The 12770-nt window shown below is 38.5% G+C and overlaps 1 protein-coding gene across 6 annotated transcripts in view; it reads right to left on the bottom strand.

The window, feature by feature from the left end:
- The window catches only part of CEP120 (centrosomal protein 120), a 64338-nt gene that overhangs the window by 33964 nt on the left and 17604 nt on the right, over positions 1-12770 (bottom strand). For all 6 annotated transcript variants that reach the window (XM_036071915.2, XM_036071918.2, XM_036071917.2 and 3 more), the window contains 8 exons: positions 11051-11278; positions 9581-9797; positions 8080-8257; positions 5331-5480; positions 4421-4603; positions 2106-2202; positions 1854-2006; positions 1238-1327 (listed from right to left, as the gene is read on the bottom strand). In XM_036071915.2, the coding sequence (XP_035927808.1) occupies positions 1238-1327; positions 1854-2006; positions 2106-2202; positions 4421-4603; positions 5331-5480; positions 8080-8257; positions 9581-9797; positions 11051-11278 (1296 nt within the window). The remainder of the gene's footprint in view (positions 1-1237; positions 1328-1853; positions 2007-2105; positions 2203-4420; positions 4604-5330; positions 5481-8079; positions 8258-9580; positions 9798-11050; positions 11279-12770) is intronic.

The following is a 12770-nucleotide window of genomic DNA, read 5'->3' as shown; positions in this document are numbered from 1 at the left end:
TTCTTACACTACAAATGAAGTGGTAGAATAGCACTTGGAAGCATATTGTGATAAATTAAAGCTACATATTTTAAACCTTAAAGCAACCATCAAAAAAAAAAAAAAGGCAGTAAAACAGAGATACAGCTAATAAGGTAATAGTAAAAAAAAAAAAAATGGGATCATAAAAAAAGTCAATAAATCCAAAAAATGGAAAAAGCAGCAGACAAAAAAAAAAGAAAAAACTAAGATGGAACAAATGGAAAACCAGAGTAGATTTAAACCCAAATATATAAAACAAACAAAACAAACAAAAAACAAGAACAAAAAAACCCCGACCATGTCAATAATTACCCATTAAATGTAAATGGTTGAAATCAGAGAAGAGGAGGAACCATGAGAGACAATGGACTCTGAAAAACAGACTGAGGGTTCTAGAGGGGAGGGGGTTGGGAGGATGGGTTAGCCTGGTGATGGGTATTGAGGAGGGCGCGTTCTGCATGGAGCACTGGGTGTTATGCACAAACAATGAATCATGGAACACTATATCTAAAACTAATGATGTAATGTATGGGGATTAACATAACAATAAAAAAATTTAAAAAAGAAAAAAAGAAATCAGAGAAGAAAATAAAGTAACTTTCAAGAATATTCTAGTCCGCACCCTGCTCCTGGCTTGGTCGAGTGTAGCAAACCACATTGCCATTGGTTGTCTCCTCCCATTTATAAATACATCATTAACCACTAAAATGAAAGTTAAATTTCAATATTTGAAACAAGTCTAATTTTCAGGGTTTTTGTTTTACTCAATAACTTGAATGTAAATAGGTAAGTATTGAACTTTTGCTTTCTGGAGTAAGATCAGATGGTCTCATTTTGTTTTTAAAGATGTCATTTATTCCAGAATTAAATTCTTAAAAAGAGCTTATAAGTTTTTGATGCTTTTTTATTAACTAACAAATTGTAACATTTATATATACTTAGATGTCTTATTTTCTTTTTTCATACAGAAGTAGGCTTTTTTTCTAGAATATTCAGTTTTCGAAAGAATAATACTATTGCAGGGTTCAAAATCGAAATAGCACCAAACACCTTAAGAGAAAGGCCTTCCTCCTACTCCTGACCCATTCATCCACTTTATCCAAGCCAATATACAACCACTATACTTTGATATTCCACAGATTTTCTTTAATGCATGTACAAGATACTATCATTAATATTTTTCCTTTCCACCTTTGATTTCTATAGAAGTTATTACCTTTTTCTTTACAAGTGATTCTCTCTCTCTGTCTCTTTTCTTCCATTCCTCGGCAAGAGCTTGCATATGAGCCAATTCCTTCTGCTTTAGCTACAAGAGGAAGACAAAACAGTCACAGAAAACACATCAGTATTTCCAACACACCAATCAGTTGTTCGGTAGTAAAGAATTAATACTGTTCACCGATAGGTTTCTTTCAGGAATTCCCTTTTATTCCTAAACCAAACAAAGAGAAGGCCTGAGGCAAGGAATGCCCATATGAGAATAAAGCTAACGTAAGACCTGTTCTCTAACTCTCTCGTTTCCAGACAGATGATTTCAGGCTCCAGGAGGGTATGCTACATGAGGGCCTGAAATTAAAAGAAATGTTCAAGTTTTCAGTCTCTGATTTCTAACCTGCAAGTCCTAATTCTGCCCCAGAGTCATGGAGAAAGTTTAGGGGAATCCTTCTTGCGTGGCTTCTGCCCAGCTGTCATTTAACGAGTATTTTTTTATTCTGTTTTTATATAAGAGTAAAGCATTCTTGATATTCAGAGGGACTGGGTAGGGCACCCATGGAACAGAGAGAGAAAAGCCTTACGGAGAAGAAAGAAATGTAGTCAGTAGACAAAGTAACCTGATTTTCAAAAATGTCTTCTTGCATCTCTTTCCACATTTCTAGCTCCAGGGCTGCTTTGTATTCTAAGGTTTCTCGAGGCTCTGTCTGGACTTCTGAAGGACAAGGTGCTGGAGGAACGGAAGATGGCTTCTGTTGCACAGCAGATAAACCCTGAGACATGAACGAAAACGAAGTGAAACCAGTACGCTCACACATGTAGCGCATGAGATCCACTGTGAAGAGTCAGGTTTCACTCTCAGTGATACTGACCTGAGATGAATCAGAGACAAGAATCTCACGCATTTTTACTAGTCCATAATCTTCTAGAGTTACTGTATAAGAAAGATCCATTATCCTGTTGTTTGACCTGCAGGTGAAATCAGAAATATCTTAAAATTCATGGAAACCCTTTTCTATTATTTTTCCTTTTATTTCCCCAAAGGTCTAGCAGTGACTAGGTCACATTTCTTGTACCTGACACTCTTGCTACTCCAACTGCAGTTAAATTCTATAGGCTTCAAGACCTTCCACATACAGGATCTTACTTGACCATAAACACTCTAATTAGTCCATACCCACATTTACTAAAAAAATGACCTCTAACACTGGTGGAGAAATGTAAAATCTTAATGCCCATAGGTAATTACTGCTGAACTTTCATTTCCTTCCTCTCCTCTGTTTTATGTACGTGCAGAGGGACATGCACTCATGCATGTTAAGATCAAACCATTTTGTCCCTTTTTCTCCATTTCCATCTGGAGCATTTTTCTGATGTAGTCAGCTTTAACTCAGAATGTGTGTTTTAATGCCTGTAAAATATCCTAATGAATTTATATAGTAAAATTAAGAAAAAAACAATTTCCCTACTCTTGATTATATATAGATTATTCTGAATTCTTATTCCACTTTTTTCCTGGGCGAAGCACTTGTATATAAATCTTTCACAGGGGCGCCTGGGTGGCTCAGTTGGTTAAGCCACTGCCTTCGGCTCAGGTCATGATCCTGGAGTCCCGGGATCGAGTCCCGCATCGGACTCCCTGCTCGGCGGGGAGTCTGCTTCTCCCTCTGACCCTCCCCCTTCTCATGCTCTCTCTCTATCTCATTCTCTCTCTCAAATAAATAAATAAAATCTTTAAAAAAAAAAAAAAAAATCTTTCACAGGATGTGAGTGATGCTTCAGGATAATTCCTGAAAATTGGTTAATTATATATAATTTTTATTATAACGAGGATTTCTCTATCAGAGAACTACAAGGAGCATTTACTAAACTGTTAGAGGAAAATACAATCTTGGCTACAAGAAACGTAGCTTTGTCTAAATCAAATCTATTCCATAAATCCTTGGTCAAACACAACTTCAGTGAATGGAACCCACACAAGCAAACCCTTAATAATCAATTTTCACATTTTTCTTCTAATCTCACAGCTTTAGAAGACATGAATGAAGCAAAATGAAACACTCTCTTACCTAAGTCTCCTAAAACTTTTCTGTCTACAGAGCAGGGCAATAAAAGTTAATATTCATAACCCATAGATTTAAAATAACTAGTAATGATCTGATTATTTTCATGATATTCTACTTATGTGAGCAAACAATGGTATTTTTTTTTAAGATTTTATTTATTTGACAGAACGAGAGAGAAAGAGAGAGAGAGAGCACAAGCAGGGGGGAAGGGCACAGGCAGAGGGAGAAGCAGGCTCCCCGCTGAGCAGGGAGCCCGATGCGGGGCACCATCCCAGGACCCCGAGGTCATGACCTGAGCCGAAGGCAGACGCTTAACCGACAGAGCCACCCAGGGGCCCCAAGAATGGTATTTTAAAAGAATTTTCAGCTCAGCAGGATATCTGATACTGTAAAACACCTGTTCCCAGATCCTCCAAGTGAGTCAAAGTTTTACTCAACTCCTCACTGTCTGCAAGTGGCTAGAGGTGGGCAAGAGCAAGGGAAGGGATTTCAGTACGACTTTTAGATCTCAGCTTTTTACTGAGCCGGATTTCTCTCTACATTTTAATTATGCTTCAAAAATCAAGGCATGTGATTTATAATGTTAAAGTTTATTTAAACTTCTGTTGTTTAATTTAAAAAGATCACTCAAAAGAGGTCTTTTGTGTAAGAGATATGAACTTCAGTTTTTCACTGTGGCATTGATAAATCCCAGGGCAGAAAAACAATACTCTTTTTAAAGTGCCAAACATTTGTAACATTCTCAGAAATCAGATTTGAAGCAAAAGTTAAAATATCTGTCAAGTAGAACAACAGTCATTCCCAATGCAAGACAATGTAACGATACATTAGAAATTTGACCTTGACTTACTAAAAAAAAAAAAAAAAAAAAAAAAAAAAAAGCCAGAATTTACAATTGTCAGGCTTAAGAGGGGGCGGGAAATACTTAAGAGCCTAAGTGTTAACAGTATCATGGGGTACAGTGGTACCTGAAAGCTAAAGAAGGCTAAAGAGCAAGTGAGAATATAGCCCCCATCGGTCAAAGAAGAAAGATGAGAACAAAGACGACAGGAGAGGATAAGGCTGTAAGCAGCTAATGAGAATAAAAAGCAAGTGAAGACCAGTTCTGGGCAATGCATTACCCCTGTGCTGTTATGAAAGGCACACATTCACTGTAAGTTTGACGCCAACACTGTTCACCATTGGAACCTAAAAAGCGAGTTTTTTCCGAAGACAAGACGTTAGAAAGCTGGATTCTGGCGATTCCCAGAAGTAAATCTTTACTCATTTTATCCTTGTGCCATAATTCAACCAGCAATGGAATCCTGAGGAAGAGAGAAACCAGTGTTCATATCTATCACTTCTGAACTAAGTCACTAACATCTTTGAGGTCCCTAAATGTATTCAAAGATGATTTGTTACCTGGATCAGAAAGGCTCAATTCCACAGGTAACAAACAGAAAATACTATTACATTTTCTACACCTCTTTCTGTGCAATAAAGAAAACCCTTCAAATACTATTCTTTTTTATTCTTTCTTCCTTCCCTTTAAATTAATATGCAAATTTGAATTGTGATACCCTGAGAAAGTAAAAAGACATTTCAGATTTCAGTTTTCTTCACAAATCCAATTCAGACAGCTGGATTAACACCTCCATTTTATATAGATGACAAATCAGAAAAAGCAAGTAATATGCTACAGTCAACTGGTGAATCAGGAATAAAAACTAAACAGCTTGCTCGTATTTACCTTCACATATTATGAAAAAACAAGACTACTTTTCAAAGTTTCTTCTTTACTCATAGATTGTACTAACACAGGTCTAACAACCAAAGCAAGACAAATAAGATAAGAAAATCTACAAAGAGCCTCCATTACTATATAAAACTTGATAGCAGAAGGACAAACATCACAGACATTCTTACTACATTTGTTTCTAGGTCTTCAAATGCACTGACTGTTATGAATCTACAACTCCAGGAATTCCCTTCGTTAACAAGACACAAATTTTCAAGAGTGACTTAATATCACACACACCGTACATGTATTACCTTAAGAAGGTATCCTGCAGCTGATGAGGCAGAGTTGCAAAATCAAATGCACAGTAAGACTGCGGAAGAAAAACTTCCATGTTTTTGCGAACTTCTACAGGAGGATTAGTCATAATAGGAGCCGCACTACCAAAGAATGGATAGGAGTACCTAGAATTTAAGGAAAACAAAGTCCTATGATACAGCTGACAGATAAGACTTCTAGTCTGTGTTGTTTTTTTTTAAATATAATATGAATATAATGAACAAATACAATTTTTAAAATTGGTAAATGGTACAAATACATGATGGCTTTAGTCCTAACACCAACTTTAAAATACTGCAAACACGGTCAGTGTTGATATAAAAATGATAGCAATTCTAGAGAAAATGCATGATGGGTATAGCACTGGTTCCCAAAGCTGCTTTACAAGTGATCCTAGAATGACCTTCTGGGGAAGAAGAATTCTGGTATTTTGAAGGCAAAGACACCAAATAAGGAAGAGATCATCATTTTGATACGTTCTAAGTAAGAATAAGACTTAGGAATGACAATGAGGCCGCTAAACAAAGATCAAGCTGCCATTGGTTTAGGATTTCCTCGAGGGCACCGGTCCCATCTTTTGCATCCGTGCCCTCCCAGCAACAAATAAGCAGTTTGGGGTACATAGTAAACTTTCAAGAAATACCTGCTGAGTTTAATTTCAAAACTTATTTTCTTTATTCAATAATGTCTTGATGTTAATGGGCTAAAAAAACTCCTAGTCAGCGCCAAAAGGGTGTACTCATGGTATTCTGTCTTTGAGAATCAAGGATGAAAGCAGATGAATCAATGAGTAACAGCGCTCTTCCCGTCATCACAGAAACCACACCGGATTCAATGGGAGGATGCCTGACTACTGCAGAACTTCACTTTGTATTTAAAGCCAAATATAAAGACAACGTAATGCTCACTTAAATTTCATTTTGTATCCTGTTATTCATTAGGAAAACTGGAGCTTAAAGCCTACTAGTGAAAACTGCTTTTCCTACAACAAGAATCCTGTGCATTCACTCAATTCCTATATAATTACACATCCACTGAAATCAGGGTCATCTCACAAATCCCATTATGCAGTTGCCAACTACAGTTTCATGACAGTTCATGGGAGCCTGACACCATAAAACTGATCAAACTCAACGTTAAACAGTGTTTTTAAAAATGCCATAAAATGACTCCAAGACAGAAACAATGGCTCTTATCATCAAGTGAATTCTATGCAGAGTGTGTAAGTGAATCATAACTGTACCCTCGGTTTACAACACTCTCCCCCTTTTCTTTGCCAGCTGGACTTCTGGCCTCCCTCACATGTTGACTTCTTCCTCAATCTGTCTTCTTCACAAGGTTGAGCTCTTTGTTTACGTGGCCCATAAACCCCTAATACCAGGCACACTGCTGGATAATGTAGGCGCTTCATGAGTCAACCAATGGCCCATAGGACAAGAATGAACCACAAAAACTATGAGGAGTGCCTGCTAAGTGGGCTGGTACAAGGCTTCCCCCTCACAGCTTCTAATTTTAGATCATCCCAGTATTTCTACGCTCTGGCTAACAGCATCTCTAAGTACCCCAAGATCACATTCTCTACTAGCAGCGGTAAAGAGATCTCAGTTAAAAAACTAGAGGGAGAAAGACAAAAAGGTAAAGTAGAAAGTAAGTAATAATTCTATTTCTAAAAACCATTTTAAGAGATGTTCTAGAAACTCTTTGAGAAAAGCTTTGTGAGAAAAAAGCCTTTTTTGGCCCTCAATTTTCAACTAACATTTTCATAATGATTCTCAGCCTCTAACAAGAGGTAAAAAGCAAAACTTAAGCTGTGACAGAAAGACTCCTGTTCTGCGAATTCACAATCAGACTCAGGGTTGGGTCCCTTTGATTCTGTCCATTATTCACATCAAAGCCCAGAGGATTTGGCAATATCTTGATAAGAATCTAACTGAAAAATGAGATACAAGGAAGAGTTAATTTATGCATCTAAAGCAGGTATGCCTTAAATACCAGCAAGGAGCACCGTGCAGCGGCTGACGTTCCTGCCAATGGCAATCCCAAACGACAGAAAGGTTTTTGTATTTTAACCACATAAGGAGCAACAACTTTATTAGAAATGCTGATGCTTGCTCCAAAGAAATTTATTAGGAAAAACTAAATACTCCAAACTAAAACACATTATTTTATTACATTTAATATACATTTCAGCCAAAAGTTGATGAAAATGTATTACTGTTAAAAACAAGCTAGTGAGTAAAGCCATTTAACTGGCTGAAATATATATTTCAATTTTTTATATGGAACAGGGTGAACACATTCCCCTTGCAGTTCATTAAGTATGGTTCTTATGGTCTCAGTTACCGAGGGTAACCCCCCCCATTGTAATGAAGTTTTAGAGAAAAGTCAGATACTACACCTCCCTTATTTTGACCTATGATACCTTTTCTAGAAACAACACCTTTTCAGTTCAAGAGTCACTGTTTTGTTTTGTTTTGTTTTTTTTACAAAGGAGCATGAATAAATTGTCATCAATACCTACAGTTAGTATTAGCTCTCCTACCACCAACGCCGCCCTGGTTTAAATTCAAAGTCATTAGGATAGAGTCTGGCCCCCTTTTCCATTCAGGGGTTTAACAACTGTTTGAACCTCTTTGGTGATAGTTCTCCCTCTGCAATTTCCAAGGAGAGGAAAGGCATGTGCTCTTCAGAAAATAGTACTTGGGAGACAAAATCGGACCACACCTTAATATACAGTTGATTGGAAAACCAACTTCCAAATCATGGATACTCCTTAAGTCTACTGAGAAGCAAAAATGGTGTGATGTGGCTGGTACAGCAATCTTCTGTCCGGAGGCAGCTTCTGAAGCGTGCGATGCGGGCACTGGCTGGACCACCGAGGCAGGTGCAGGAGAACTGACGGCTAGAATGAACATAAAAATTCCAAAGGAAAAATGCCACTTGGTAACAGTTTCTCTTAAGTTATTTGCATCACTTACAGACATCTCATTTACATTAAGCATGGCACTTTCCTTAAAAAAAAAAAGAAAAAATCTCTCATTTACCTTCAAGCAAGGAACAGTGAGTGATCACTCGCTTTCATAAACATATGAACTGAGCCATCAACCTCTTCAAGTGACTTACCCAAAATGATGTAGGCTTTCATTCCCACTTTAGAGCTGTGTGAAAAAGAGCTTACTTGTCACACAGACGGCAAAACATAACAGCATACACTAGTGTCGCTGTGATGTGTGCCATCAGCCTGGCCGGCACCGACTTCTTCCCAAGAGGCAGCTACACGGAACTGAGTATTTGAAGGGTTATACTTGAGACTTACGGCAGATAAGAATTACATCACTTTTTAAGAAGTAGTTTTGGCTATTTTAGGCACATATGACAAAGGCTAACAAAAAGAGCTATCTAGGGGCGCCTGGGTGGCTCAGTCGTTAAGCGTCTGCCTTCGGCTCAGGTCATGATCCTGGAGTCCCTGGATTGAGTCCCTGGATCGAGTCCCACATTGGGCTCCCTGCTCGGCGAGAAGCCTGCTTCTCCCTCTAACCCTCCCCCCGCTCATGTACTCTCTCTCTCTCTCTCATTCTCGCTCTCTCAAATAAATAAATGTTAAAAAAAAAAAAAAAAAAAAAGAGTATCTAGTCCAATCCTATTACAGACCAGAGATGTTTAGCAAGTAGTCCAAGTCCTCCAGCTACTCAGTGACCGAGTGATCACTTGCACCTTAACTTCTGACTCCTAATCCACCACTACTCTAATTACTTACACTAGGAAATGTAACTGCAGATCCTCATGCAGCAGATGAAAAAAGTTTGTAAAACCAGATAAAACCATTCTCAGTCTCTCCCTTAACTGTAAGATCAAAAATGAGTCTAATGATTATTACAATAGGCAGCAGCTCTTCTAAAATTCCAATGAATTCACAATATTTAAGTGTTTACTAGCTAAAAATATGCTCGAAAGACCGATTTGCTGTAATTTCTTCTCAATAAGCTACTGTTTCTAAAGTAAAAGTAATTGAAAAATTCTCTCACCTTTTAGTGAGTTCTCTGATGAAGTTATAGACTCAATTTAAATTTAATTCAATTTAAACTGAATTTTTTTATATCACTATACATTTTGGCTCTTAAAAAAAAGGCTCACAATTTACTTATAAACTGTTAAAACTCTCTTAATCATTAATTAGATGGCTACAAAATGTACACCTAAAAAATCTGTAAAAAGAACATCTTACCCTTTGGATTCGGTTTTGGGTCCTTATCATATTGCAAGCTTTCCACTTCACTTCCTGTTACATCATCTTTTGTGGGAGGTGATGGGTTTTGAGGTGGAACAGGGGACACGCTTGGTGACTTTGGCCCAGTGAGTGTCTTCTCTTCTATAGGAGTTAAAACTCGCTTCTTTGAATGCTGTAGTTCATGTTCATTCTGGGTCTTTAATTCAATTAAAGACTAAAAACAATTTTTAAATAAAGTATAATTTGCAAAGCACTTTCCTTCATAATTAAGCAAAAAACGTGACGTTGTTTTTTTTAAAAAAATAAAAGCTTCCTTTCCCAGTTTGGATATTCCTAGTCTATTTTTCTTCATAATTTGCAAATTTTCTTATAGCATCTAGGACCAGAAAAAGGAAGATGAACAGGAAGGAAATATGATATCCAGAGCTGAGTACCAAAATGCATCCTAACTTGTAAGAAGGGATATTTGATATAACACGTCAGGCCAGGTGTCCCTGGGAATGGTTATTACCAAGGCAATAAACACAATGGAGGCCTGTTACTAAAACAAAAACATATCTAATATGATTTTCTTCCTCTCCTTTGTTCAACTTTCTTCTAAAAATATATATGTATATGCATATACTTAAACTCTCACTTTGATTTTTCCAGCTTTAATCCATAACCTACATAAAGATCAGTTCTTCAAAAGAACAGTACATTAAAGTTGATTCTGGGGCTATGTACAATCAAAAAACGTATATACATCCAAACAAATACCCATCTCTGTTGCCTAAAGAGAGTATAAGGACCACAAAGCACCAGTGAACCAAGAACTTTCGTCTTAGCTCAAGCAGGGTCAACCGAAACGATTACCATTACTGCAGATTCCCAGGAACTAGGTCCAACAACATTCTCATTCCCAGGAGTTCCTTGTCTGGCAGTGACTGGCCATGAGTGGGGCGGGGGGGGGGGGGGGGGGGGGGGGAGGGGGGGAGGGAAGAGGTCCTACTACAGGAGAAGACTGGATGGGGGCACCTGGGAGTCTGCTTGAGATGCTCTCCTTCTGCCCCCTCCTCTCTAAAAATAAATGCATCTTTAATAAAAGGGTAGGGGGTGCCAGGGTGGCTCGGTTGGTTAAGTGTCTACCTTCAGCTCAGGTCATGATCTCCCTGCTCAGTGGGGAGTCTGCATTTCGCTCTCCCTCTGCCCCTCCCCCTGCTCGTGCTCTCTCTCTTCTCTCCCTCTCAAATAAATAAAAGCTTAAAAAAAAAAAAAAAAGACAAGACTGTATGCAAAGGCCCTATACAAAGACTTAATAAAGTATAGCTGGGGAGCCACAGTACTTTTCAGAAAGGAAGTATCATGTGATGCAGGCCAGTAATTAATATTTCTTACGCAAGGTAACGCTTGTGAAGTCCAACTTTTACGAGGAGGCCCGAGCGACGCCGCGGAAGCTGGGGGAGGGGACGGAGGGTCACTACTTGCCTGGGCGTCTATGCCTTCTCTCTGCAGAGCCACAGACACACCGACCGTGGGCGCCAGCTCCACAGGAAGAGGTGCAAGCTTTTGTTTGGCTCGGTTTGGAGGGTCGAGAATAAAAGCACCCTCGACTGTGACGGGGCGCTGGTTGATTTCTGTACTCCCCTTTTTCAGTAGTCCAGTTAAGGGTACTTCTGTACTTCCAAGTGACTGGTCTCCACAGCAAAGATGGATCTAACGTGAAAGAGAAAATCCGAATAGGCTTAATATTCTCTCCTGTCTCCTAAACACATGAACTTAACAGAAAGGTAGGGGCGCCTGGATGGCTCAGTAGTTGAGCATCCGACTCTTGGTTTTGGCTCAGGTCAGGATCTCAGGGCTGTGGGATCAAGCCCCACATCGGGCTCCACACTCACGCTCAGCACGGAGTCTGTGAGTAACAGGTTCTTATACTTGATGGTTAAAATTGTTGATAAGGCACAAAATTTACTAAGAACTCAATAATAAAGCCATTCTCTTTCATTTTTTCTCTCAATACTGTATACTCATACATTATCACCCTTCTCTCTTTCAGGAGCTATGGTTACTTTAATATTTTACTATGCTATTTCACCAATTGTATCATGAATACATGAATGTAAACAGAAAACTAATACTTCAAGCATTTTTTTCTATTTCCATTTCAACATTAATTTAAACAGTTCTTTTTTTTTTTTTTTTTAAGATTTTATTTATTTATTTGATAGAGAGAGACACAGCAAGAGAGGGAACACAGGCAGGGGGAATGGGAGAGAGAGAAGCAGGCTTCCCGCTGAGCAGGGAGCCGGATGCGGGGCTCGATCCCAGGACCCTGGATCATGACCTGAGCCAAAGGCAGACGCTCAACTGACTGAGCCACCCAGGCGCCCCAATTTAAACACAATTCTAAAACAAAAAAAAAAAGTTAGTGGATCCAGCCTCTAAAGACCCTGAAATAATTTTTATTCACCCATAAAACATCTTTAGTGTTTCTTTCTCTTTTCTTGCTTTTCAGATTTTATATATGAAACAGTGTTTACCAGTACAAGGTAAAATAGAATACCTCTCGGGTGGACTGTACTGTTTATCACTGATATCTAACCAAAACTTTAACATTACCCCCTTTTGAAACTACAAAAAAAGCGGGGGGGCACCTGGGTGGCTCAGTCACAGTTAAGTATCTGCCCTCGGTTCAGTTCATCATCCCAGGATCCGGGGATCAAGCCCCGTTGTAGGGCTCCCTCTCCTTCTCCCTCTGCTTGCCACTCCCCCTGCTTGTGCTCTCTCTCTGTCAAATAAATAAAATCAAGAAAAAAAAAAGAAAGAAAACCACAGGAAAAAAATGGCTGTTCAGGTATGTGCTATAAACTTTTTTTTTTTTTACCTTACTGTAGGATTTTACCTTACTGTACGGGCAAACATGGCATTCACATTCATGATACGCAATCACAACATGAAACTATTTTAGTTCTAATGTCGGCAATGACCTATCACTTAGTTTTAATGTTATTAGGTATGATGTTGTTGGTGTGCTGAAGAGAAAGGATTTTTAGGACTTAAATGTCCACGAGAATTAAACTAAGAAAGAAATCATTACTTCAGTAAAGACTGGTATGTTAGAAATAGAAAAAAATTCAAGAGGTTTAGAAAGCTAAAAACTATGTGAAAAGATGAAATGCAGCAAAAAAAAAAAAAAAGCAGTTCATCA

The sequence above is a fragment of the Halichoerus grypus genome, chromosome 2 (genome assembly GCF_964656455.1).
Source record: "Halichoerus grypus chromosome 2, mHalGry1.hap1.1, whole genome shotgun sequence".
NCBI lineage: Eukaryota > Metazoa > Chordata > Mammalia > Carnivora > Phocidae > Halichoerus > Halichoerus grypus.
This window is presented reverse-complemented; position numbering and strand designations above follow the sequence as displayed.